General features: G+C 41.4%; 2 protein-coding genes across 3 annotated transcripts; both read right to left on the bottom strand.

Moving 5' to 3' along the window:
- Nucleotides 1-695: 695 nt before the first annotated feature.
- Nucleotides 696-13,131, bottom strand: lhx6a (LIM homeobox 6a). Its single transcript, XM_070924717.1, has 9 exons — nt 13,054-13,131; nt 12,101-12,172; nt 11,651-11,833; nt 9,418-9,539; nt 2,099-2,319; nt 1,593-1,693; nt 1,312-1,407; nt 900-1,074; nt 696-801 (listed from the first exon to the last, which is right to left on the bottom strand). Exons 1-9 carry the CDS (start codon nt 13,129-13,131, stop codon nt 722-724), a joined length of 1,128 nt encoding a protein of 375 aa, XP_070780818.1. The 3' UTR covers nt 696-721.
- A 1,914-nt stretch (nt 13,132-15,045) lies between these two features.
- rbm18 (RNA binding motif protein 18) lies at nt 15,046-27,827 on the bottom strand. Of its 2 annotated transcripts, none has more exons than XM_070924756.1 (6): nt 27,695-27,827; nt 26,566-26,679; nt 21,923-22,049; nt 20,833-20,913; nt 17,801-17,901; nt 15,046-16,630 (listed from the first exon to the last, which is right to left on the bottom strand). In XM_070924756.1, the coding sequence occupies exons 2-6, from the start codon at nt 26,670-26,672 to the stop codon at nt 16,447-16,449; spliced, it is 600 nt and encodes a 199-aa protein (XP_070780857.1). In that variant the 5' UTR covers nt 26,673-26,679; nt 27,695-27,827; the 3' UTR covers nt 15,046-16,446. The 2 variants fall into 2 exon arrangements, with proteins under 2 accessions (XP_070780857.1, XP_070780858.1); XM_070924757.1 differs by having other exon boundaries at nt 20,827-20,913.
- Nucleotides 27,828-27,955: the final 128 nt, after the last annotated feature.

Raw genomic sequence — 27,955 nt, forward strand, 5'->3', positions numbered from 1 at the left:
TGATGGAAAAGATAAGGCACACAACGTTTTCATTTTTTAACAAAAGTCTAATTCTACACCTCATTTCAGTGGTAACTGGGAAGTTTCTGTTTTTTGTAGATGTCACTATGTCATTGCTAAAGAAAATATTTCAACAGTCAACATATTTAATTTACATTTAGGTTTCCTTCATGGTTGCTTAGAGAGAAAAGAAGGAGGAGTCTTACCTCTAATGTGGTCTACTGTGTGTGCCTGGCCCGTGGGCCACAATGACAGTCCCCTTAAATTTTCCCCTCTTTGTTAACCTTCAGTATTCTGACAGCACTCAATAGGCTTCAGTCCTGCTTCCTCGGTCAGTTTCATCCCTTTAAAACTCCCTCCACCTTCCAGTCAGAGGGTGGTTGGGTAGAGTGGAGGATGCTGTACATGTGAAGCAAAATGGGTCCTTGAGGTGGTGTAAAATACAGTCAGTGAGTTCCTGCTAATGGTAAATGCTTCACGATCATTTTGACAGAGTGGCTGCAGGGGGGATATTCCTGTCCTCAGGGAGAAAAAAACATAAGGACGGATGTGTCTTAGTTTTTCCTATTTCTTCCATTTCTTTTTCTGTTTCCGAGTGGGCAGGGCTCCCATAAGATGTGTCTTTTCTCCAAGCTGACTCCTGCATGACCTCTGGGTCAGTGGTGGGAGATCAAGGGTTAGGATCCGGACGTTTAGGGGTTATAAGGGTCATAGTGGAGTGCTAGCGGCTGAGGGGGAGCTGGGGCAGCGACATGGCCTGGTGAGGGAGACTCTGAGAGGTCAGCATGGAAAAGGGATGACCTGGAGAGCACACAAAAAACATACAAAAAGGTCAATAAAAGTACAAACAAAAGCTGAAAGTGTGCCTATTTACCGCACAAAAGTAAACTACAACTCACTGTCGATGTACCCGTGAAGGGCCACCATGCGCGCCCGCTCAGGACTGCCAAAGGGGGAGTAATGCAGCTCATCGGGCAGGGACGAGGGTATCCTGGACTGGGGATGACCTTGGGGGGCCCCACTGTGTTGGGGCGTGTGCTTTTTGTGTCTTGCTCTGCAGTTTTGAAACCACACCTATGAAGACGCAATGTAACCAGACATCATGTAGCTACATTCTTGAAATAGAATATGTTGATTTATTTCAAAAGTACATTTTCAAATGTCATAAATGAGACACAAAACTGTGAAAATATATTTAGCAATATAAGCGTGCATATCTGAACGTTTTATGATATATTGGCAGCTAAAATTGTGCCATAACCATAAGTAGAGTCATTGGTAGCAGAACAGTGTGGATTTCTGTGTACTGACCTGTATAACTCTCCTGCTGAGGCCTGTCATGTCGGCCAGTTTCTGTAGTGTCTGGGCATCTGGATTGTTGTCCTGGGCAAACTGAGCCTGCATGATCTGCATAGTGAGACAAACATTAGCATAAAAGTCAAACGCGGCTGATTATTACAGAGAACATGTACATATTGCATTTAGGGTTAGAGTGTAGTTCAAATGTGGTGAGAGTGCTGCACATTTTACAAAATAAGCTGCAAATTGTATTGGAAACGCATTGGTTTTGGCCTGAGATGCGTTTGTCTGACCTGTAGCTGTTCTGCAGTGAAGGATGTCCGTGCCCTTTTGGCCGGTTTGGGTTGACTGTCTTGTTCTGTGGGAACTGCTCCCTCTAACGTGATTCCATTGCCTGAAAAACACGACAGACACATGTTGAATAACAATTAAAAATGACAAAGATAGTCCCAGGAGATGTATTTGAACTAGAGGATTTGGACACTGTATTATAAAGGAATTTATTTCTCAGTTGGGTCCCAAACTCGAGGGTCTTGAGCTCTTGTAACATGACCCACTAATCCACTCATTATGTGGGCATCCATCAGAACCACTGAGAAATCAGAAAGTAGCAGGCCAAACATATTAAATCATATTTAAGAAATGATATAAGAAAGTGTACAAAGGTAGATTATGTAGTGATATGTAATATAGTCAAATGCATAAATTCAGACAACCTCTGTTTTGGGAGGGCTCCTGAGCAAACATCTGGACAGCCACAGAGAACCACTGCAGTAAATTTGCCAGAACCACTACTCACCACTCTCAGCCGCTCGTTTGAGGTTCTCCACCATGGTGTCGTAGTGTATCCTACACAGGACCTTCTCCTCCACCAAGCCAAACTCCTCTCCCGTGGACAACTGCCTCTTGCACGAGTAGCACGCAAAACATGCCAAGTGGTACGCGTTTCCCCTTGCGCGGCGCACCCAGTCGCTGGCGTATATCTGCCGTCCACAGCGGGCACACTTAGTACCAAACCTACTGTGAGGGAGAGAAAAAGAGAAGCAGGGGCAGAGGAGGAGAAGCAGGAGAGAGAAACAGAATGAGGAATTAGTGAGACGCTGATGGGGTAAACCATTTCAGTAGAGAAAATTGCAGTGGTAGATTTAAATCTTATCTCAAGGGCATTTCCAGATAGCACACACATAAAATGAAACATGCACAGACGTCCTTTTCTTTTAAAAATATTTTGAGAGAGCTGAAGTTGAAAATAATTGTTTTTAAACTTAAAGTTTTGGCAGAACTCAATGGGTTTAAGGAAGAAACCTTGGAGGAGGATGTGGCCCTCAGAAAAGACTCGTGACTGCGGCTGCAAGCTGAGCCTTGAATGCAAACAAACCAACACCTGCAATTTCCTGGCTGATGCATGAAGGCCCTGACATGTGCACACGCTCGTGCACACACACACACACACAAACACAGACACACACACCAGGGAACACACCGACACACATGTAAACCGGGGTGGTTTTACACACAGTGGAAGATGAAGAAAGACTTGGATGACATCACTCTAGATCGCCCCGCTGTAACTGATAGCAACAGTGAGGTCAGGCGGCACATAAACCTAAACCACCTGACTTACTGTTCTGAATGGGTGGGTGGTGTTGGGGGTAGAGGGGCACCGTGGGAGACGATGAAAGATAAATGGACAGAGAGTTACGGAAAGAGGTAGGCGAGGCAGTGAACAAACATTTGTTAGGTCAGCAAATGCTTTAAGACAATTTCCTCATGAGCTCAAAGCAAGATAGTGTCTGAAATAAACATTTTAAATGTTGAATTGTGATTGAAGGGTGAAAGAGGACACGGTCAGAGACAGAGTAAAGACTGCCATAGATTTAATTACCCTAACATTCATGGTTTTATTCTATATTTTCCTTAGTGTCAACTTATCCCATGAAAAGACCAAAACCAATAATGTGTTAGTCACTCGCTTTTTTACACTAAAATAGGCCACAAATATATAGTTTCATCTTTTAAAAAATGCTGAGTATTTTCCTAAAACAGCTAGGCACTGTCATTTTTCACAAACATTATTCAAACAAGAGTGAATAATGCATTTGATGGGGACTATTTTCAGCTGCGGATTAATACACACTTGGTGTTTTAGAGAGTATTTACAGCAGCAGGATGGTGTAGAAGTGACTCAGAATACGCTTGTGTTCATCGTAATGAAGGTCACTACGTCTTTTTAATAGTTTTAGTACAACAATGGCGGTCTATGGCAGAGAGCAATAAGCTACGTCAGGCTTTGGCTACATATACAATACAATACATATACAATACTTTGGTCTTTTAATTGGATTTATTGAAAGAATGAAAAATATAGATTATCACCGGCCTTACTGAGATAGGGCTCACAGAGCAGCTGACACTGTCTGGTATCCAACAAAACTCCATTTTAATACAACTGAAATATTATACAAATGTCCTGTTTAACACCAGAATCAAAAGAGATTAAGCTGCTCATTTAAATAGCACATTATGGGTTTAATGAGTATAAAACGCTTTAGGTTTGAGATGGTTATGGATAGGTTATGGGCCATTGTTGGGGTCAGCAGCTGCCAATTCTGGTGAAGGAGGCAGGATTTGTAAGCAGCCTGCGAGAAAGTGCTGCCTCAAGGGTAAAACCGGGGGCAAGAAGAATAACAGAGAACCATACAGCCTGGTTTTAGCTGAAATTAGAAACATTTCCATATTGATGGGATTGTCTTCATTTGAGCAGGAAAGCAGAGATAAAGAGAAAACTCATACGAGCACAGCATCACAAACATGAGCCAAATTCAAAGAGCAGTCAGTAGTTGAAAGGTATGAAGGAGGCAAGAACTGGTGAGGGCAGGATGAAAAGAGTAGACATGGAGAGAGGAAGTAAGTGGCTGATGGAAATAGCAAAGTAAAGAGCGTCGATGGCAGAGAGAGAGAGAGAGAGACAGAGAGAGAGAGAGAGAGAGAGCAGGGGGACGGAGAGCACGAGGTTTGCCAAGTGAGTGGGTTTGGCAGCGCATCAGTGCACTCAAGTCCACTCTATCTGGGATGAAAGCACGCTATAGCCCTGACATCTCACAAACTCGTGCCCCTCCTCTTGTTGGCTAGAAGTTCCGTTTTCATGCATGTAACATGGTTGAGAATATTTATAGGTCATCATTAAACGGCTACTGTTTGAGTAGCGTTCTGCATCTGTCTGTCTGCCTAGTTTTTATCGTCGCTGTCAACTGAACTATATTTTTCATTAACACAACAATGTCCAAATAAAAAGCAGAGCGTCTGGTATTCGTCATAACAAACAAATTCAGTTCAGCATTTTAGCAATGAAACCACGGGGGAAAGTCTTTGTGGTGACCTTGAAATAAAATTAGCTGGCATGGCACTTACAGAGGGCTTAAGTTGTCACAGATATGTGCAACTTAACCAAAAAAACCTCTTATAAATAAAGCCACTCCGGAGACAAATCGACTCCGTGGCTTACTGTACTGTATGTGCGTATCATCTCAGATTGTTATGGAGAATTCCAGACTGTTTCTACAGTAAAGAGGAAAACATTGTGGAACATTGCAGCTAATCTAGCATGACAGCTTGTCAGTTTCATGCTCCGAGACAGAACCCAGAAAAGCTGCAAATCATCCCTTGTTTTAACCCGCTCTTCCTCCTCCATCTTCATCTCCTCTGAGCCCCCCCACCCCCCGCCCCATCTTTTTTTCTGGAGCAATGTCAATCCTCTCGGCCCCCTATATCACTCACAAGAGGGAAAATCCTACACCGCAAAACTCCCTTTTCCCCCAGACGTCTCCTATTTGCTCCCCTTCTTTCGTCTAATCTTTACTTCTATCTCTTTTTTTTTTACAGTAATTCACCTGCTGCTGAAAGAGGGGCTTGAGGAGGTACACATTTTTTGGATTATTTCTGATGTGCTATGAGAATACTCTAATCTCTATCAGATTTGTCCTGAGAGATTTCTTGCTTGACTGTGTGGTTTTGAGATGCGAGGTTTGCGCTAGGCCTTGTTGTATGGGAAGCTAAGATGGGAAAATGGATCTAAATACAGACAACTTCTTCAACAGATTTAACATATTAACCCTGCTCAAAAGAAACCGTATTCTCTGATCTTTGAGACTGCAGTGTGGCAGTATTCTTTGTAATAACCATTTTACAAAATGAATAATCTATTTCATTGCTTTGACAGAGCAGCCTTTATTTAAATGTCTGACAGATGTCTTATTATAATTTCAGTTCATTCAGTTCTTAATAAAACTCAAATCACGGTTACTCGTCTTTGTTGCTATGGAGACCTAATCATCTAACCAGAGGTGGGTTGATGAATAATTATTATTACAATACACACACACACATGCATGCATGCATAAGGAGACACGTACACATGCACACGTCTCACCCACAAAGCTCCCTACATACATGGACTCTGGTTACACTGTCAGTATCACAGGGTGCCCCTGATTAGTGCAGCAATGCAACTTCCTGTGTGGCCTGCAGCTCACGGATGAGGATGATGTTTCTACGGAGCGAGGCGAGGGAGGGCTGCAGGGAGGTGGGGGGGGGGGGGGGGGGGGGGGCAGGGGAGGAGGCTGATAAAGAAATGGTTTGCGTGTGTGTGTGTGTGTGTGTGTGTGTGTGTGTGTGAGTGAGCAAGCAAGCCCCTGAGGCCTGACATGGGTTTGAGAGGCACAGCGTGGGCTCTGTCCTGCGCCCCCTATTCCAACATACACACACCACCTTCCTCCCCCCATACACACACACACACATGCACACATGTATATGGAGGGAAACCCACTCTGATTTCCTGCTATTACACCCCATTAAAGCAGCTGTCAGTCCAAAGCCAGATGAGAGGCTGACACAGATGAGGAAATATCTCCAGAGGTTTGAAACCAGCCCAGAGGATCTGGACTCGCAGTGGTGTTTAGCCTAGTTTAAATCTGGCCTAAACCCAGATTACAGTTTATATTTACAGAGGTAACCGTTGTACAGGCTCCGGGTTTACAGCAAAGTTTCACTGTTACTGAAAGATTTTGTTAAATAATTTCTTGTTTTTCTAATGTTATCTAATCTAAACCTACAAATATTATTATGCAAATGAGGAGATTGAAACCATTTTGAGTAGAAGACTCAGCTATAGTTTGCAAATTGTCTAACAGTTTGACCTTCAGCATATCCAGACTATCAAATCAAGTTTAGAATCACTTTGCTTTTCATTCCTATCATTAGAGTCACTCTACACAGCAGACCGTGAACCTGTATTGAATGCTGTGTTTTGTCTTATGATTTTGTCTTATGTCTTATGATAGTTTTTGAAACTAAAAACTAGTCTTACATCTTGACATTTTGACATATGAAATGTAGAATTTAAACAACCGTAGTTCATATCATTCATCAAAAAATACTGTACTGGCTTACAAATGCAGAGAGGAGTAACTACACAACCCGGGAAGATGAGAAAAAAAGGATTTGAAGTTTGAAGGCGACTTTGTCGAGCTACGTAACAGATACACAAGTTGTAAAACCATAATTTGCACCCTCAGTGTCTACAGACAAAATGTGTTCTTAGCTTTCTTTTCCAATTGAACGAATTAATCAATAGATTCAAATGTGATTTAAATGTAGCGTAACCACACCAAATCATATGAAGGTCACTGGAGGCTCAGATTGCAATCACTGCTGCCCTGCTAAGCTAGGCTAGTGAGATTTAGCAGGACTCATTTATCTGGTGTTACTTTTTTTCTCAATTTTGACTCTGCGGTTTGGTTGTTTTGTAGTCCCTGCAAATTTTTGTTTTGTTTAGACAATTACACATTTCTATGGCATAATAATTCTCATATTGTAAAACCTTTACAAGACAGTCAGATTTGAACTCAGTTTCAACCAAATGTGTTCTTTAGCTTTGCAATTCAGTATAGGCTAATGCAGTGATTCTCAAAGGTCACAACACTACAACAGCTGTAGTAGTTTGAATGTGAAGCTGCTCAGGTTTCATTTTTTTTGTGTTCTTGTTTATTTTTCATTATTAACAAGAGGCGAAATGGACCCATAATTTCAGCTATAATATGAAATAAGACCTTTCAGAATCTAGCATTACAGCACATGTAGCTAACTGCTGCACACTGGTAGACATAAAACTGCTGAATGAATTTGTGCAATCTGTACTGTGTCTTTAATATTAAAGTAATAATATTACGTAATAAATTCATGGCGAAACTAATAATCCTCACCCTGGTGGGTCAACAACTAGTGTGAACACATTCATCGCTTCTATATCCAGGCATGCTTTTTAATCACAATTACTGTATTTCATATAATTACAGTGTAAGATTTCTCTGATGAGCATATAATATGTGACCCAGTGACAGCCACGTCTGTAGCCCACCACTCATTCCCATTTTCTAATGCTCTGACATATTTTATATCCACTCTGCATGCTTAATACTGGCTCACAGTGCAGGGAGCAGTGTTGAGGGCGAGAGGGGTGAATGGTGAAGGAGCATTTAAATGGAGACGGGTCAGGTAAAATATTATTATGATGTGGCAGAGCAAACACAAAAATCTCCATTTTGTGAGCAATGAGCAAAATGATTGGCAGCTGCTGGACATGCATAAATAAACAGAGATCTCAGTGTGTGTGGCTGTGTCAGCGTGCAAGTGTGTGCACGTTCTTTTGAGTTGTAAAAGGGGGCAATGTGTACAGTGCATTCTTGCTAATATGTGCATGTAAATGTTTCATATTCATGTTTTCATATTTTGATGTGTGCACATATCTGTCTTAGTGTGTGTGTGTTTTTAGTTTGGATAGGAGTCACATTCAGATCAGAAACATGCTGACCAGACACACGGGGAGGTCTAATTGCTGGTCTGGAGGCCTGAGGGTCTGGGGTGGAGGACGACTAATTGCTGGTGATTATGAACCTCAGAGCGGTGGCTTGGTGTCAGGTTTCAATCAGACAAACACCAAAGCTCACTCACAGCTCCAAGCGCTCACACATGTGCACACACACACACACACACAAACGTGCACACACGGGCATGTGTGTCCATAAAATATATAAAGCATGCTTCAGGCTACAGCACAGAATTGTACTATATGCTGTTGCTGGTGTGAACCCCATTTAACCCTCAGATACCACACACACACACACACACACACACACACAAATCTATGAGTAAAAAGCATCAGACAGCCAACTCTTATTCCTCCTCTGCTGCATGCAAACACAAGTGCAGTATGCAACTGATGGTGAATTCAACGCTGAATTACATTAAATCCACACAGTCTCGCTCTCTCTCTTTCCCAAAGTGTGTGTGTCTCTATATTTATTTACTGTAGAGCTGTCTTTCATCTTGCACAGATAGATAGATAGATAGATAGATAGATAGATAGATAGATAGATAGATAGATAGAATAGAACTGAGGCATTTTTCGTGGCACTTAACGTGTTGATTGCCTGTAGGGAGCGACTAAAACTCAGATAGCTGCACACTCAAACGGACAATTCCGGCGATTTCCGTTTGTTCCACGTGTCCCTCTGCGGATGATAAAACTGCCACCGCGCGCTCCGTGGCACGTGGTGCAATAACTGTGTGTTGAGAAGTTAAAGACTGCGATAACTGCTGTGTCCAGGAAACTATACGGGTCCAGGGCCTGTCTGATCCGACATGGTCCACGGGGAAATGAATCCCCCAAAACACAGCCTATACAACCTCCAGAAACTACAATACTTCTTTTTAAGCTTTTTAAGATAAAGCACGTTATTTTGGTAGGCGGGATATGACTTTCTTTTTGTAGCTAGTGGAAATGTTGTGCTTTGGATAGCCATAATACAACTGTGGACCTTTCAGTTACGCACTTAAAGACTTTTATTTTGTTTCAGACTTTGAGAGTTTTTGAAAAGGTCTTTCAAGAACACGTGAGGCAACCCGCATCCATCTCAAAGGAAGTGTGTGTGTGTGTGTGTGTGTGTGTGTGTGTGTGTGAGAGAGAGAGAGAGAGAGAGCTGCAGACGACGTGAGGGAGGCCTGGCTGTGTTGGCAGAGTAGACGTGGTATTTTGAAAACACGGTCATAAACTTACCCTACCTGAAATAATCCATTTTACAGAAGATCTCTTTGTTTTTGATGTAGCAGCTGCTGTGCTGACGTAGCGACGTCCTGCAGACAGAACACTCCAGACAGCGCACGTGCCAGATCAGGTTGTTCACCTGCAAAGAGACAGCAGCCATGTCACACACACACACACACACACACACACACACACACACACACACACACACAGGGATGATAAATCACTACAGCGGGGACTTAATGAATGTATGTACGTATTGCTGTGATATTCATTATTCCCAGAAAGCTCCTGTTTATGATGCTCAGTTTATATTGACGTCAAAATATTTTAAGGTATTACTATATAATAATGCCAATAAAAACATATTTCTATACAATTTCCATAACAGTGATGTTTAATAATTAGTTTATAGTCATTAAGGAATATTGCTATAATTTATCTACGACGGGACCATTTTAATATCAATATATTACGGCATTTTAGCCCGTCTGTGTTGCTATAGAGATCACTTCTTGTATCATATGTTGTGATATAGCAACACTTTATTATATACCTTAGGGTTAGGGTTAGGGGTTAGGGTTAACCCATATTTAAAAAAAAAAAAAAATTAAATCATTAGTCTATAAAGGCAGACTAATATTGCTGCTGAAATGCATATTTAAAAATATCGAACCCTAAAGAATCCTACTTGTGTCCTAACACACTAACATTTTCTGATCAATGTTTTCGTTCAACAGTAATTATGATGGACTTTTAGCAAAACGAAAAAAAACCCAAACATAATTTTCAGTCGTGGAAAACAAGAGACCAATCTATAATAATGACATCAGATAGCAAAGTCACCTCGCTGCTTTTTTCTAAATATTTTACTGGTATTTTACTGATACTGATATCTGATGAATCAAAATTGGCCTAATTGTTGATGGCGAGAGATCACGAGAGGTATCTGGTAAAATAAACAGTTAGAAAAGGTCTCGATAGTCTAAACACGTTAAAATCACGTTACACTTTTTTGCTCTGTTCATTTTAGAAATGTACGTTTGTTCAAAGTGGAGCTTATGACCATTATGCTGCTCAATGAACTGCTTATAAAAGCATTCACAGCCTGTAAAAATGATGGCAATTTAATTTACCAAAGAATCATTTATTTTAACAATTGTAAGACTTTTCACATCAATAGATGTTGATTTATCTACATACAAATATTTACAGCATCGGCCAGTGTGAGGGCTAATTCTTTTTTAAACAGAAGACTACCATTAATGAAGATTCTTTAAGTGCTGCACACAGGATATTTGAATGTGTTATGTAAGAGAATGCATGATCAATTTTTATCATTAATTATTTATTTATTTATTTATTTATAGTTAATACAAATTACTAAACAAAATATTTTTATGAAGTCAGTTTTATAGAAAAAAAGATTGATAAGATTATTACAGAGAAACTACCAACCAATAATATCCTAATAGGCCTGAGCTTCGACACAACAACAAAGATCAAATTAATTTTGAAAATGAAAATATTTTTATAGACTTAATGTGTATTTTACCTCAAATTAGATATGTAATAACTGTCACAGTAATGTTTCCCTTGTGTCTGTTCTGCAGACTGAGATCAGAATAGAGTCAGATAATGGACTAATGGACTAATAACACTTCCTAACAAACACACCCATTTGCGCGCGAGTAAAGACTGGTTGGAAGCACGCGAGTAAAGACTGGGACGTAGTGACAGTGACGCTGTAAAAGAGCAAAAACCAAAACATCCCTGTTGTGCCCGCCGTCTCCCAAACACCGTCTGTTGCTTTATTTCTGATTCCGGAAATATTAGGGTGCATCTGTTCAAGCTAGAAACAGTTGGGCTTCTGTGTCTGAGGTTTCTGTGTTTTGTACGTTCATACGGCTATAGAGTAATTATTACATAAGTTATGAATGTATTACAAGGTATATCTGTCGGCCCTCTTCACATGTATAGTTGTATCTCTGCATAATGTTTCTTAAAAGCGACAGCAAGGACGCCTAAAGTTCAGTCCAGGCCTTCCAAACCAAAACAGGACCAGGGTCAACTTGGCACCCTCCTCCACTCGCTTCTGCTGGTCCTGTGCAGACAAGCTATTTGTTGTCTGTCTACGTTTAGAAAAGGAGTAAACAAATAAACAAGACGCCCCCCAGAAAAAAAGAATTTCCGGACTGAGCAGGCAGTTTCAGCCTGTTTCAGCCGGAGGGCGCGCGGTCGGCCTCTCACCTTCAGCAGGTATCTGTCCAGGATCTCCTGACCGCAGCTGGCGCACACGTTCTTCCCCGTGGACGGCACCGAGCTGGTGGTAGAGGTCGGCGAGCACACCGAGGGGGTGGACGGCGTGCTGGGGGACGAACGAGTGTCCTCCCGCTCCATGTTGGACCGCTGGGATTCTCCGTCCGAGTGAGACTGCAAGAGGGCACCAGCACAGCTCAGAAACACACAGAATAATCCTCATCCCCACAGTGCCACTTTGCAGATGTCGCCATTTTCATCATGTAGTCTGCAGCAATGCGCGCATAATTCACAAATGTAAAACAAATATTTGCATGAATCCTAACTATAATTCCACGTGCAGTCGGATGCGCACTGGCCAAGCGGTCAACTACTGCGCGCGGTAGGCGCACTGAATGATCCAGACATTTTCAAAGCATAAACAGGCAATAAAGCTCTCACCATTGGAGTGTGTTTAGAGTCCACACTGCAGCGCGAGGCTCCCGGTGTGCTCTGATGCTCGGTAGAGATCACCTATAAGACAACGTTCAGTAAGCGGCAAGTCTTCATCACTTTCCCAGTCTCATCTTCAGCAGAGAAATCCTCGGGAGACATTTGCAGACAGCCCTTGAAGGCTACTCCTATATAAAGTAGTCCTGACAATAAACCCCGGTTAAAACTGCTAAAAGGGCCCCCGCAACAAAAGGCACATTTTAATGAAGCTATTTCAATTTGGATTGATTTTTCCCTTCCCCTTAACCCATGCCTCTCAGAATAATAGTATTTTCTTCGCAATCCAGGACACGAGAGTGGAGGGGGAAAAAACTACCTGTAATTACAAATAGCTTGTAACGCTGTGGATAAGAGGGACCCGGAGTGTCAATTTCAACTGTCAATCAGAAAAAGGCAACGGGTCACCCAAAGAATTGCAAATTTGATTTTTAATGGCTGTAATTAAAATCCAATTCTTCTCAGGCGAATTGGCGGCGCTCGAGAGGCTCGCGGACCGCAAATCACGCTATTCATAACAGAGAGGCGCGTGCCTCTTCACGGCGGCTGGCGCGTGCAGCTGATCTCAGTACAGCAGTGATTCTTGTGACATCACAGAGAGACAAAACAAAACGCACAAGATGCTGCGGGCTGCAAATAAACTGCGCGTTTTCGCAGCAGCAGGTAGATCCACTGAACGTTCAGGAGAGAGGACAAACAGTTTGATCAATCAGAAGGATTTCACATTGAGGCGACTTATTGCGTCTTTACACCGCACACACCATTAGCTGTACGCCGTCACATAAAGGGCTAATTCAGTCTAAGCCAAACAGTGAAGGCCCAAACAGTGCATAAGTGGGGTACCTCTCCAATCTGAACCTTTTACGCACAAAGTTGAAGCTCAGCCGTTTCCAAAGTGTTAGTACCTGCTTCGTGGGAATTCCTTCGGACAGAATCTTATTTCCCTCTGAAAGAGGGGACAAAACTTCATTTTTCCAGTACATGAACCCCTGGAGTCTCACAGCGACGGCGTTCAGTGTCTTCAAACTGGGTGCGGGGAGGCAGGAGAAGATTCGGCGATGGGCGTCAGAACTTGTAGCATCCGTATACCGTGCATGGATTCGGGTGTAACCGGCTCACAGTTTTGTTTTTGTTTAACAAAACGCTTTCTCGCTTTAAAACGCTGCTGTGCGCGACGACCTGACTGCCACTGACACAAACTACAGAAGTTATGAAGCTGTGCAGAGGCGAGCAGTTGCTTGCTGCTCCGCAGAGAGCCTTATTTAGAACAGAAAGATTTCTTCCTTTCCCCGTTTCCCCCTCTCTCCACTCTTGGGAAGGAGTCTGACTACAGGAAGTGAATCAAATTGAGGGCTGGCAGCTTTTACTCCAAGGCTTCATAGGTGCAGGGGAGACTGCAAAGTCGACGAGAGCGCAACAAGCAGAGACCCAGAGTGTCTCTGCAGAGCTGTAGTGAAAGTTTGTGCGGCTCTCTGGCCTGTCTTATAGTTAAAGAAGGGGGAGGGTGAAGAAAGAGTTTCATATGCGTGAGAAGGGTGGACACACTTTGGATCAGTTATGACAGAAACTTACTCAAACTCTGGTGGGGTTTGATATCTCAGGCATTTATAGGCTGCCAGAGGAAAAAAAAAAAACCCAATGTAAATTATAGTTATCTATATAATTGCCATTTATTTGCTACCAGAAATATACAACTACAGCTGACGTATAGGCTGCAACGCAATATAATTAGCCTACATACTGCTCAGGCATATAAATAGACCTTTTTAGCTACGGCGTCTTTATACATGGGTTTATACTGTTTATTCAGGCTCAACTGTTTCTACATAGAACATGAAAAAGATGCCTCAAAATAATCAAGAAAATAATCATAATGCATTGATTCAACTTCCGGAGTAAAATATAATTGAATTAATTCCAATGGTGTAATCATATGTATTCTCCTCGCTCACGTATTTTAATGCCCATTAACCTGTTGATTTAAGGCTTCTTTTTTTATCTCTATATATTTGTATGTTGTTTTCGTTATTAGAATAATTAAATAAAAATATTTAAATTCCGTATGTTGAGTAAAATTAGGGTGAAACATCTAAGGGCATATTTGGGATTTGCAGGACAGAAAAACGACACATATATAAATACGGTCTACGGATTACAAAAAGTTAGGGTTGTATTTTAACCCACATAGGTTAATCTTTTATTTTGACACAATTGTTTCAGGCTATATAACCCAAACAAACAAAACAATTGTGAAAAAAGGAGAGTAACAGATATTTTGTTTTATTTATGCCAACAGCAGATGAAACAAAAGCTCCCGGAGTCGTCTATAACGAAAGGGAAGCCTGATAATTACAGGATGTGAGCCCACACACCGGTTTACATCGACGTGTCAATCAGAATCAGGCAAGAATCCCATAATCATCTGTAAATCTATAGCTCACAAACGATCCCATCAAAATAAACCAGAGCTAAAGAAATTAAGAAACTTCTTCATAATTCCGGAGAATTTTAAATATTTAATCAATTAAAAATATATTTGAACGAATAATGCTTTTTATTGAAAAGAGAGAAATACACACTTTCGAAGAAGTCATTAATTTGATCTAATGGCCATCAGAAATATTCTGCAGTCGGGTGAGCGATTTTACAACAACAGAGACATAAACAAAGAGCTGGCTGATGTCAAGAGGTAGGATTTGATTTCTTCGGTGGCACAAAATGAAGCTCTTTCATTTAATCTTAGTCTGCAGATATCCATCCCTGCTGCAGTGTTATCTAGCTCAATATGGGCGGTAAATATCCTTAAAATCATTGGCTCCGCAAAAGGAACTTTGGGTTGGCAAATTCACTCTTCACGTAAACAAGTCCGGACTATAGTTTCACCAACACATTTAGTCTTTTCGCTTTGAGAAGGGTTTTTATAGCCTCACACTGCACGTCACACCTGCAGGAAAACACAACTCAAGATCACATCCAAAGTATTGTGCTCCATTATGACAACACATAGAAATCAATAACAAACTTTACATTTTAAAAACACAATCGTTTACACATTAAACCCATATGCAAAAGGCCCCTCCAAATATTTAAAGGATTCACAGCAACGTTTGGTAGACTGCACAAAAATGTAAAAAACAGTCAATATCCAAAACAGAATGGATGCTGTTATAATCAGGATTATCATATTTCAGAAAACACTGTGACATTAGGTTTGCGGTGATATCCCTGGTTTTAAAGATTCTGTGATATTTCAGGACTGTGTTTTTTTTAGCCCATGGTGGATTTGCTTTTAGTGAGTAGTCCTCTAAAGTCTCCCATTAATGAGATGCAGATGGTTTACCCCGATGTCTTATAAAACCTCACCATTACATCAGCAAAATCATGTTAATCATGGTAATAATGGCATGTAGCACTGAGTTTACAGACAAATCATTAAACTGAATCCTGTACTTGTACTGTACTCGCAATGCAGAGAATCTACAACACACTGCAGATGTTATATTGAATTGCCTTTAATTGAAAAATTAAAATTAAAAGAGACTGTGGCAAATGGGAAATACCAAAACTCTACACACCACAACCAAAAGTCAGTAAAAAGAGTTTGACTGCAGTCTTATAAAAATCGGATCCAAGAAAGAAAAAAGAAAAACTAGGAAAAGAGCAAAGAACATCACAAAAGATACTGCAACTTACAGTCAGTGTCGCTGAGTGTCTTGTGGCTTATCATTTGAACTCCATTAATACAAACCTGTTACAAATTTGTGTATTTCTTCCTCTTCACTGAAGTCTTGAATCAAGACACAAACAAACTGTATATTCGCTTTTAAATAATATGATCTGAAAGTAAAAACACGCCAGGAACAAATAAGAGAATCAGCATTTAGACTAATAGATAATAACATCTCTCTCTCTCCTAGCAACTGTGCATCATGTGGCTCACAGCTGTATGATTCACCTGCATTAAATCTCTGCAAAAGTGAGAAAGCAGACTGATAAGGGATCCAGCCTGCACAGCAGTCAGGTATGGGGGCATATGTTCAGACTAAATAACAACTGACACTGTAACCCAAAATAACTGAACCCATTTGAGGTACTTGTCCGTGATTGCTGCGATTACTCCCAAAGAGTCCGGTTTCTCAAAGTATTATGAACAACTTCAAAACCTTTTATGTCCAGATAGGATGTGTATAGTCTTTATAGTATCTAGTGTAGAGTCTGTTTGTGTGTGTAGGTGGGGGCTGAGGTGTGCAGAGGGAAGGGGGGGGGGGGGGGTCTCCAGAATGAGTGGGAGGGATGGGTCATCTCCTAAACTTGCGGAAGGGCCTGCTCTGGTTATTGTGGTGGGATTTAGAGTAGGGCTCCCAGCGTTTCCTCTCTGGCGGTTTGTTGTAAACGTACGCCGACGGGCCCGAGTAGTCATCATCTGGATTCTCCTCCATCATCTGGAGCTTGGCCTCGATGGCGCGGATCTTAGCACTCGTACTAGAGGGGAAAATAAAAAGAGGAGATGTTAGCAGCGAGGCTGAGGGGGAAATACCAGTGTTGGTGCTGAGGGTGAGGGACGGACTGAGTGATGGACAGACCTTGGCTGAGGGGAAAAGAAGAGGAGGTATTAGCACTCTTAGTAACAGGAGGGGCAGATGCGGGGGGGGGGGGGGGGGGGGGGGGCAAGCAGGAGATTACCAGTTGTGCTGCATGAAAAATAAGAGGACAACTTGCATTTAAAATGGAGAAACAGGATTTGAAGGAGCAAGTGAGTGAAGTTTGTGGGAAAAATGACAGTGCAGGTGAGAAGAAGAGCGAACGAGTGAGTGTGGAAGGAGTATCTAAAAGGCAGGAGAGAGAAAGTCTAGAGGGGGCATCAGGGGAAAAAAGGGGGGAAAGAGTGTTTATATTTCCTCTCTTGTGCTGTGATTCTGAAGTTTACACTAGAACTAGAAGAGTGGAGTCTTTCCTGAGAAGAATCCTGATAGCTGATAACTGGATTGTCTCGATAAGAGTTGATACTGTGAGCACAAGAGGCCTTTTAGCAACTTAAAAGTGTTCAATTCGACTGGCGTACTTACAGCACACTTACTATGTGAACGTAGGCTGCAAGTGTCGCCACAATAAGGGAACGTGTTAGAATTTGCTTTAACAGATCTTCAACATTTGCACACAAGACGTTTCTTGAACCAAAGTGCGAGTCCAGTTGTGCTCAAGATGAACTCAACTTGATCTGCAGTTTGTGGTGAAAGCAACAAGGGTTTAAAACTGGACCGTCTGACAAGCCCTTTGGTTGAAGTATACGGACAACTTTACAACTTCTGTATTGTGTAATCGGCTATATTGACATTTAAAAGGAGTGATCCCAAAGTGCGTTGGAGGCAAAAAGTTGGCTTCTTCACATCACAGTCACACAGGCCTCGACTTCGCCGGAGCAGGCTTACATCATTGTTTTCCACAAGTTCAGTTTTCACACTAAAACACGAGGCCAGTGTTTTCAGATTTATCCACTCAGGACGCTGCTACCAAGGAGCCTAGCTTTGGGTGTGAAGTGTGTGGACGTAAGGGCGAAACTGTGAGAAAGATTTGAATTTAGCTTGTGGACACACTTGGAAATGCAATTGGATAAAAAGGTAAAAATAAAGGTTGTGTGTGTTTGGTACCAACCTGAGGTGGTTGGCAGTCACGGGTCCTTCCTCTGTTGCGCCGCTGCACGACGGTTCCAGGCTCGGAGGCATCGTCTTGTCGTTACGGAAACCTTCAAACCTCTGTGGACGTGACACATGGCCAAAACAAAATGACCCACACAAACAGTGATGGAAACATGGATGGACAGACAGATGGAGAGAGACAGAGGGGGTAAAATAACAAGTTGGAGCAAGAAAAGGCCCTCGTACAAGGAGACGGAGACACATGGATAGTCATAGAATACACAAGATAAAGAGAAGCAGACTGTCAGTGGGATACAGTAAAGATAAATGTCTGTCTTGTTAAAGTCTAGTACCTTGTGTACAAATATGTGTAAAGATGCCAAATATACAGATTACAGCTCACAGCCAGAATCAAACTGAATTAAAAATTTGGCCGATAAGATTGGAATTTGCTTTCCTGCTAACACAAAAAATTAGCTTAGCGCATCACTTGTGTTTCTGTAGATCAGGGCTTGTGTCAAAGTCAAGGGAATACTGTCAAAGGAATCAGATAGTAACAAGTTCTCAGTGCATTTCTGGTACAATCACACCTGCATATTAGAAACATGTACCAGGACCACATAACAAGTAGAGGAAGAGCAGACAGAGACAGAGAAGAAGAAAAAAAGTCCTGTCAACCAGACATTTAGAAACCAGCAGTTCTCTGGAGAGCCAACCCCAGCATCCTCCCACAAACATCAACATTATTAAACTGAAGTATTGATTTTGTTTGTGTCTGCTCAAACAGACAGTAACCAAGCTGGACTGCGCGTCCAGCCCGTAATCGCCCCCTAAGGCACGAGGGAGGACAAAGCGGGAGCAGCTGGAGAGCAACAACCAACGTCTGCACTCATTCCTTTCAAAACCACCTTCCAAACATCTCCACCAGCCAACACAGAACTCTTGAAACCTGCGAAGAAGAAGAAAAAAAAAAAGACAAAAACGAATCAACAGTCACATACACGATGGGAATGACATGACAAAAAACCCAGAGCCTGGTGCAGCAGCAGCAGCCATTTGCAGGAATATGATGCTTTATTAATCAGTTGGTGTAAGTGGCAGTGAATCAAGTTTAGTTACGTAAATGAACAAAAGCACACACACATGATCTCACATACTGTCCCAAGAAATAAATAACATGTATGGCCAAGAATAGGTCTTAAACAATGACCATTCCACTAGCCAGGACCCTTCCCTTCCACCTATTCCTACAGGCATGTAGCTGGAATGCATATAGATCTCCACAGAGCCAATCTGAATCTGTAAACAAGCCAAGCTCAAGTTATGGGAACGTTAAGTTTTTCTAGCTGCGTTTTAATTATCTTTCAACAGTATGTTATGGAGTAGAGTCAGCACTAGACTCTTGCATTAAGAGCTTCATTAAGGATTAAAATAAGTGTTTAATGTGTTAGAGTTCAGAAGATTTGGGGCTAAATTATGGGTACACAGGAAGGTTTAGAGTATTTTCTGAGAGAGGGTTATTGATGATGAGAGTTTCACGTACAAAGAATGTAACACACATAACATACAACTTGGCTAAACTACGCATTGATAAATACAGAATAATACTGTAATGAATTGTTGAAAAAGCTGATTTGGAAAGCTGTGGATGTTTGTGAGGAGTTTGGAGGAAACACTTATAATAAACGTTCATCAACGTGATTTCCTCTCTTTCAAAGCTATGTAATAAAGTCAAGATGTACGCCTGGAAATGAGACAACAACTTCAACACCGACCGTCTCTGACTCACTTATCCCAGCACGTCACTTCTGGGGTGGAATCAGTGAAGACAGGCTCGCTAAAAAAAGAAAATCACATTCTGCTGGACCTGAGCTGGCTACATTGGTGGAAAATAGCTCAAATCTTACTTAAAAACTGTAAAAGATTGGTGACAGTACAAGGTTTACAGGCCGGTCCGCTCGCATTATCTCTAACATCGCGGAGTATCGACACAACACTTCAACTACAGGACTCAGCTCTTGTGTAGCTCCGGCCTGGTCCAGACCAAGGCCTAACACGACTTCACGTTCTTGCAGAGACAGAAAGACCGAGAGCACAGAAATCAAAGTCTTCATATAAAAACACATTTTAATATTAAGACTGAAGCCACATCAAATGTGCTGTAGCTCAGTGATGCAGCAAAACTAGTTTTTCTTTGAAAAAGAAATTCTGGCTGATGACTTGCTCTTAAAAGTGTATCAAATCCAGATGATGGTAAACTATGTTAGTACAGTATTGGATTTGAGAAAACTCCATTCATAGTGAACTGAAGCCAGAGGCATGTGTGAGGGAAGGGCATGCAGAAGGTGTTGATAGACACTGTGAGTAAAGTACTTAAACTTATTTGCATTCGAATCGCCTGACGACACGGACAGACTGGTATTAATTGAACAGTTGGAACTCAAATATCAGGCTTATAATGGTATTAATAACCAAAGCTATTTTTGGTTGGAATGGTGGATTGAGCCCAGTTACAATGAATCTGAGGGCAGATTTATCCTACTACGTGTTGTCTTAGAGGCGGCAGCATTGACCTTGACCTCTCTCTACTATATGTGTGTGTGTGTGTGTGTGTGTGTGTGTGTGTGTGTAGGGCGTGATTCGTCTCTATACAGGATATCCCTTCACCCATTGCCAGTAGGCTGTCTATTGTTAAGAGACAGGCATAGGTTTTGCTGGGATCCCACTGCTCTCTGTAAACTGCAGTAGTCAGATGCTTATAATCTTTTATCATAACTCAATAACTCAGACTGAACCTCAGAATTCAATAATGCCCTTCATCTTAAGAAGTATTGGTTATTTTTCTAATCTTTTTGTTCTTGTTTCTTAACTTTCTTTTAATCTAAAAGTCAATTATATTGTTTTCCTGATGCACAGATGTATAGACCATGAACTGCAGCGACAACACAGTGTCATACATAAATGTGATGTGCCGTTATCTACTGAGCCATCAGGACGTATGAGATTTTCAGTTTTATAAAATGGAACGAGTTTGACACTTACCCTCACCTGTGCGTGCGCCCAGCGCACAACCAGCTTCTTGGACAAAGCTAGCTTCCCATTTAAACACTGGATCGCCCTCTCTGCCTCCTGCAGACACACACACACACAAACGCAGAGGAAAAGAGAGAAAGACTTTTTACAACTATGATTAAAAATCAGCCTTGATGATTGCACCGAGTCATTAAATAATTAGTCTTCACAATAGAGAGATGGCAGAAACAATAATAGATGATGATGTGCCACTCTGCCCGCAGATAGCCCGTAAGTGATGTGTGTGTACATGTGTGCGTCTCTGTTGTGTGTTTGAGAGGCAGTGTGAGAAAGTGTAGTTTGGTCTAATCAAATGAGTAAGTGGCTTTGATGCTAAATTATATTAATGAAGTACTTTTTCCGTGTGTGTGTATGTGTGTGTGTGTGTGTGTATGTGTGTGTGTGTGTGTGTGTGTGTGTGTGCGAGTGTCTAAGTATGTGTGAGTGTGCAAGATAAACACACACTTCCTCTGTATAATCCTTTTGGGAGGACTTCATATCCCACTGATAGACACTAGCTGTGAAACTAGATGCTTATCACGATCCCCAGGCTCACTCCAAAACAAACACTGCCTGCTGAACCTGTGAAGCTGAGCGGCCCCCTTTAAAGTCCTTTTTTTTGGGAAATATGGTCCACTTCAGTAAGACACACAATCAGGTCCTCACTGCTTGAAGATGTCTAATAAAGCTTTCTTAGGCCATTTGATTATAAGGAGAGTTATTACACTCAATAAAGGGACTTCCTTCCTTTGATAAAATATATTTGACCGTAAGAGTGGATGTACATTAGTTTCGAAGTACAAATGAGCTCACACCATGTAACACCATAAATTCAGAGACACAAATTTCATTAATTAATTGATATATTCTTTAAAATGCAATATCTGTATTGATCCAATATTAATTTTAGTGCCAATGATTGACAGATTGTGGAATTAGAATTGTATTCATTAAAATTAAAAAACACATAGGCATGACTAGAAAACGAAGCATTCTACACATCTGAATGTGTACCATCGATTTACAAAAATGAAGAAATCAAGAATAAACATCATCTTGCATGTACCTCTCTGGTGTTGAAGTTGACAAAGCAGTAGCCCCGTGGCTGTCCCTCCAAAGGCCCAGACTTATGGAAGAGGAAGTCAAACTGTTTCACATTGCCAAACTTCTCCAACAACTTCACCAGGTGATACCTGCCGAGAGAGGGATCATGTGAAAGAGAGAAACAAAGGAGAGAAACGAAGATAAGAACATAGATAACAAGCTTTTATTTAGCAAAATGTCCCACATCAGACCTTCTCTTTTCTTACATTTCCTTGATGGTCAACAGAATGCACAATACAGTATATTAACCTTATTAAACAGCCATATTAGATCGGCTCCACACTGTATTTGCCACCCTACAGTCCGTGAATCTGTCAAGTGGGGCTAATGAGAATGACAGCTTTCTCTCCCTGACACCTTTTTAGCAGCGGGCCAGCTGGTGTGGCAGCCCAGTGACAGTAAATCTCTCATTGAGACAATGCTGAGGATACAGTAGCAGGACAATGAGGGAATAAAAAAGAGGAAGCCTCAAATCCCCCCTGAGCACCGAGCTCTGCACAAACAACATCCACTCACTGTGCGGAGCTGCCTGTTACACTACGAATGAACACAGATACATGTGGTCATTGAAGAGCTATGCAGTGCTGTGAGGATTTGTAGGATTGTGTATAACTGACCACTAGCAGCCATGGGAAAATATTTCTCAGTGTGGAAAGGAGCAATGAGTTCAGGGTCACCTGCAGACTATATTCACTGCTATATTACTGCTATATTAATTAATTATATATATATTAATATTAACTAATTAATATTCACTGCTATATTACTAATGAATATTCGCTGCTATATCACTGCTATATTACTGTCCCTGAGCTGATGTTTGCTGAGCAGCAGGTGCTTTCCCATTTCATGAACTGTCAAAGCTCTTGCATATGAAATCATTTTTTTTTAATTTATTTTTTTTTAATGTGCAATATTCTTATTTTTGTGTGTGCAGAATAAGGGATTGTCTGAGGGCCTGTTCTTTTATCTGTTGGGCAGCAGCTAAAAATTATTTTTAATTATCGATTAATCTGCATATTCTTTTAGATTCATTGCTTGATCTATAACCTGTGAAAGTGAAAATAGTGAAAAATGCCCATCATAATTTCCCAAAACCAAGTTTCAAATAGCTTGTTTTGTCCGACATTCAAATATTCAGAGAAGATATTCAATTTAATGTCATAATATACTAAGAAATCCAGCAAATATTCACATTTGAGAAGCTGGAACCAGTAAACGTTTGTTAGTTTAAAAAAAAATTGTTGCTATTTTATTTTCTGTCTAAATTATTTCAAGTCTAGTGTCATGGTTGTTGAGAATTTGGTAAAATATAATTTGCTCATGTATATATACACATTATATACATTTTATGAATGTTTCATAATTAATGAATGTAACTGTTGGACATCTGGTGATAGGTCTTTGTCACAGCAGACATTTTGACTTGTCATAGTAGGAAAAGCACAGGTGTTACTAATAACATTAACAATGGCTCCGTTCTGTTGTAGCCCAGTGAGTCATGAGTGCGACCGTGAGCCAACATGCACAACACCAGGACCCTGAAACTGAAGCAGCTAAAAGGAATTCAGTCATCATTAATTATCATTTAAACCTGTGCTTTTCCTACTGTGACATGCCAACATGTGTTCTAAGAAAACAAAAGCTACAACAAAAATAAAACCCACAATGCACAAACAAAAGAAATCAACAAACACTTTCCTGTGTTTCTGTTTCGGTGCCTTTACCTTGTGTGACTGTCCAGGCCTCAGAGTGACCTCAGGTGTTTTGTATAACTGTTCAAGAGGAGTTAATGCTTCAGCCTTTTATTGTTTAGTTGATTGTTCTTTTTAATCCTGAAGTGGTTTGTGTGTGTGTGTGTGTGTGTGTGTGTGTGTGTGTGTGTGTATGTGTATGTGTATGTGTATGTGTGTGTGTGTGTGTGTGTGTGTGTCACCACATGGATGACTGTATGACGTTACGGTGTTTGAATGGGACTCAATGTGGGATAAGGAGAGTGAAGCGTGGGTTTTAGCTGCAGGTTGTACTAATGTCTTCCACCCTTCTATGACTCCCTGGAGGGCTTTAGGCCAAAGAGAATTTCTGCTTTTCCCAGACAACACCCTGCAAGCCTCCGATGTGAAGGTGGCTCCCCCAGCACCAGGCTCATTTGCAAAGAAAAGCCTCCATTAACACAAAAGTTCATCATATTACATATAACATTTTTTGCATTAGTTCGCCTTTTGCATTCAAATGTTGTCATGCACTAAATGTTACCTTTTCATATTGCTATATATTCAAATAAATGTAAACCGTATGTTTGTGCATATGTGTAGATGTGAGAGAGATTAAATGGCTGACACTCTAAGAACATTTTTGGATGCTAGCGAGCTGAACCACAATGGGCCGCTCCTCCAGGGGGCTGTAAAAACCACCGGAGGAAGAGGAGGAGGGAGGAGGTAGGAGGGAGGGGGGAGAGTAAAGTAAAGTTCAGAGAGGGGATGTTGACGGCAAGGTGAAAGGTGGAGGAAGAGGAGGAGGAGGAGGAGGAGGAGGAGAAGCCAAAAGAAGAGAGGAGGTGAGAAGCCAGGTAGGAAAGATACAAGAGCAAGGAAGCAAAGAAGAGGAAGGAAGGAAAAGGGGCATGCCAGTCCAGTCCAGAAAAAGATAAAGACAAAAGGTTCGATCCAGAGGGGTGCAGGTCAGAGGGGAAAACTTTAGAGAGGAGGAGGGGGTACGTTTTGACTTTCTGGCAAGGCAGCTATCTTCATATTTTCATAAAAATCTGGGCCTGCAGCATGAGTAAAGGTTTTAAGTTATTCAATAAAAACCATGACAACTTCCAAGTAAACAACTTCAAATGTAACAAGAGGGCCAGAAAGACAACAAAGGGGAAGACGGTGATGGATTACCACTAATGCGAAATTCCCTCTCTGAGCAGCCAAAAGCACAAAAACATGAATATGTGGTGAAAGCTCCAGTTACACCTGCTGTGTCTCCGCTCTGTGCGCAGGGCAAGGAAAGACGAAAACTGGACACTATATGGGACGCTGATCTGAATACGGAAATCTTTATTCATTTCATACATACACTCCCCAAAATTCATCTTTCTGACAGTCGACACATTACAAAACATAAAAGGGCAGCCTTCTTAACTCATCACATCCTAATCAATCTAATATTTCACCCTGACCACCCAAAGCAGAACACAACAGTGTTATTACAGTAAAACTTAAATAATGCTATATATTCTAATTAACCATTTCTGTTTTAAAATAGAAAGAAAATATCACTCTAGATTTAATGACTTAGTAACCAACTTATAGTACACAATTTGATGTATTTAATAAGCTAAAAAAAACTCTTGCAGCAAAGTTTTTTTTACTATTCATTTTCTATTTTGAACGAAGTGTGTGGCCTCATGTACTCACAATCAGCACCTTGCAGTTCAGGTCTGCATTCCTCCTCTGCACTGAGTTTTGGTTTGGCTTACCAGGACAAACAGAGGGAGTACTGCGTACCGCTACACGGGAGCTAATTAATCTTCCCAATCAGCACCAGGGGCCACAGGCATTTCTCTTGTTTTCCCTCCATACGGTGAAGTAGTGGGCTATTTACGGAGAAGTAGAGCAGAGCAGGGAAAGGGGAAGGAAACGCCTGTCTAGACGCCCACCAGAGCTGCAGCCCATACATTCTCCAGCAGCCCTCACAGGCACAAAAACATGCCCCTCACCCTAAAAAACTACCTTCTCTCCATCACAATATATGTAGGGCTGCTCTCCACACTCACATTGTACAATTTCCCCCCGGGGATCAATAAAGTATTTCTGATTCTGATTCTGATTCTGATTTGGTTGCACATTCAACTGCACACACATCCTTAGACACAAATGCAACAAAGGTAGGCTGTTTGCATATACATATGATGTTGTGTAAAGTGAGACACACTAATAATGCACAGACACCTCAGTGTGTTGAAGCCTGCGCCACTACCAGCTGCCATCCAAACACCAACTGTGTACTTAAACATCCCGTACACACACACACACTCTCTCAGACACACACAACCAGCTCCAGGTTGACACAGAGAGAGTAAACAGGGCAGGTGAGTGAGGAATGATGGCTGCTCCTTAGCAGAGCAGGTCTCCACGCCTCGCTGCCTCCCTTTCACACACCCAGCCCTGTCTGCTCAGTCTCAGCCTCCGACACACTGCGATACACACACACACACACACACACACACACACACACACACACACACAGAGTTAATCAATCATATGTGTACACACAATGCATTGCCTTTCTATGAGGCAGAGGCAGGCAAGTTAAAAAGCAGTCTCAGGATCGTAACATCGACAGCCTTACAGCAACCTCAAATCGCAATTTTCATTAAGGCTGGTCAACATGTGTAAGTCGGGAGATTCATACCTTAGTAGCGAAATCTTAAATATGATCACTAAATTGTAGGGCACAGTAATTATACTGTCTCACTGGTAGTTTGAGCTCTAATCCAATCTGAAGCATGAATGTATAAAGATAAAACAAGCTGACTGAGATTCCTGTTTTGACCAACAGTCGCACACTCATAATGATATTAACGTGTGTTAAAGAAGCGGATTTACTCACTCTGTGATTTTGGGATCGATGTTGCCTATCCACAAGCGGTTTCCGTCATGGGCCACACTCTCTGAAATGATGGAGGCATTTTCCACTGACCCTGCTGCAGACGACATGTGTACTCTGTGGGAGGCAGGAATAGAAGACAGAATAAATTTGGTTTACAAAGAAAACGCAGAGATAAGTTAACAGATTTGTGTCATTGTGGAACCATTGGGATTGTTTTGAGCACAATGGCAGTGATCTTATGAACACAGAGATACTTAGCAGTCACAAAGGAAAGCAAATGCAGCACACACCTCAGACAAGTAAGCAGTTAATTGAAAGACTAAAATATTTCCTTACAGAGAAACTATATCTCTCTGAGCACTGTGGCTTACATGACTGATCACAAGGTATCTGGAAAATGAAAGGGAAGTGTCCTGGACAGGTCAAAGCCTACATACACAGGTAGTGTTAATAACACGTAGAACTGTAAGATACAGGTTCAGTGCCTAATAATATAGTGAAAAACGTTAAGCAATTTCTAATATGATCTAGGTCATCACAATAATTTCTCTTAGACAGATTCATTTCTCATTTTATGGTATTCACGATGAGAGCTTAGGTAGAGGTTTAACCAAAATGTGGGTAGAAATGTCAAACAGTACACTCATTGTAAACGATGAATGATTTATGTAAACATACATGTATGAAGCAGTGAAAAACGTTAGAGAAGTAGTCTACACAGTGTCAGCAGACTGTCAATATACCCTTTCTTTACTTTTCATTTACAGTTTAGATATCTGAGTTAGCTTCTCCGTTTTGAGCAGAATCAGGAAATTATGTAGGTTGAGTTACTTTTATTCACAGTGTCAGGCAAAGACTTGGTTCTTGTAAAACCTCAAAAAAATAACTGTTAGGAAACGTTGGCTTGCTACCAGCTAACATTAGCTTAGCTAACCGCAGCTGATCGATTGACGACTCCGCGTTGTTGGCGTTTGCTGATTTAGATCGATTGTACAAGTTGAAACTAATCTCGGTCATTCAGGTGGTGAGGTTTTCAGTTAACCAAATCTATCCACTAAACGGTTAATAGTCCATTTTACACGAGCAGTGGATTGCTAGCAGCTAGCTAGCTTAGATGGTATCACTTTACCTCCTCAATCTGTCAAACCTCCTCTTTGAAAGCGACTGGCTTCTTCGACTTAATTCACTACGGATCCCACTTTCGGGATGATTCAGTTACGTCAAAACGTAATGCTAATCATTTCAAGCAATTGTTATGTTTTCCTCCTATAAAACTGACTAGATTAGCTAGCTGGGAGGATAAACAGTGGCCTTGCTACCGTCTAACAACAAAGGCGCAGGGTGATGCTGTAGCTTGTTTAACTGTCGGTGGAGTCCAGAGGAGGCACTC

The sequence above is a fragment of the Enoplosus armatus genome, chromosome 18 (assembly GCF_043641665.1).
Source record: "Enoplosus armatus isolate fEnoArm2 chromosome 18, fEnoArm2.hap1, whole genome shotgun sequence".
NCBI classification, from domain to species: Eukaryota; Metazoa; Chordata; class Actinopteri; order Centrarchiformes; family Enoplosidae; genus Enoplosus; species Enoplosus armatus.

What these genes read in the sequence shown, in the direction of transcription:
- rbm18 (XM_070924757.1), bottom strand. Translation starts at nt 26,672, where the DNA reads ATGTCGTCTGCAGCAGGGTCAGTGGAAAATGCCTCCATCATTTCAGAG. An exon ending in ATCGATCCCAAAATCACAGA is followed by an intron (nt 22,050 to 26,565) that starts GTGAGTAAATCC and finishes CTCTCTCGGCAG; the next exon opens with GTATCACCTGGTGAAGTTGT. An exon ending in GGGCGCACGCACAGGTGAGG is followed by an intron (nt 17,902 to 20,826) that starts GTAAGTGTCAAA and finishes TCACGTCCACAG; the next exon opens with AGGTTTGAAGGTTTCCGTAA.
- lhx6a (XM_070924717.1), bottom strand. Translation starts at nt 13,131, where the DNA reads ATGTACTGGAAAAATGAAGTTTTGTCCCCTCTTTCAGAGGGAAATAAG. An exon ending in ACTCTAAACACACTCCAATG is followed by an intron (nt 11,834 to 12,100) that starts GTGAGAGCTTTA and finishes GCCCTCTTGCAG; the next exon opens with TCTCACTCGGACGGAGAATC. An exon ending in TCAGCAGGAGAGTTATACAG is followed by an intron (nt 1,075 to 1,311) that starts GTCAGTACACAG and finishes GCGTCTTCATAG; the next exon opens with GTGTGGTTTCAAAACTGCAG.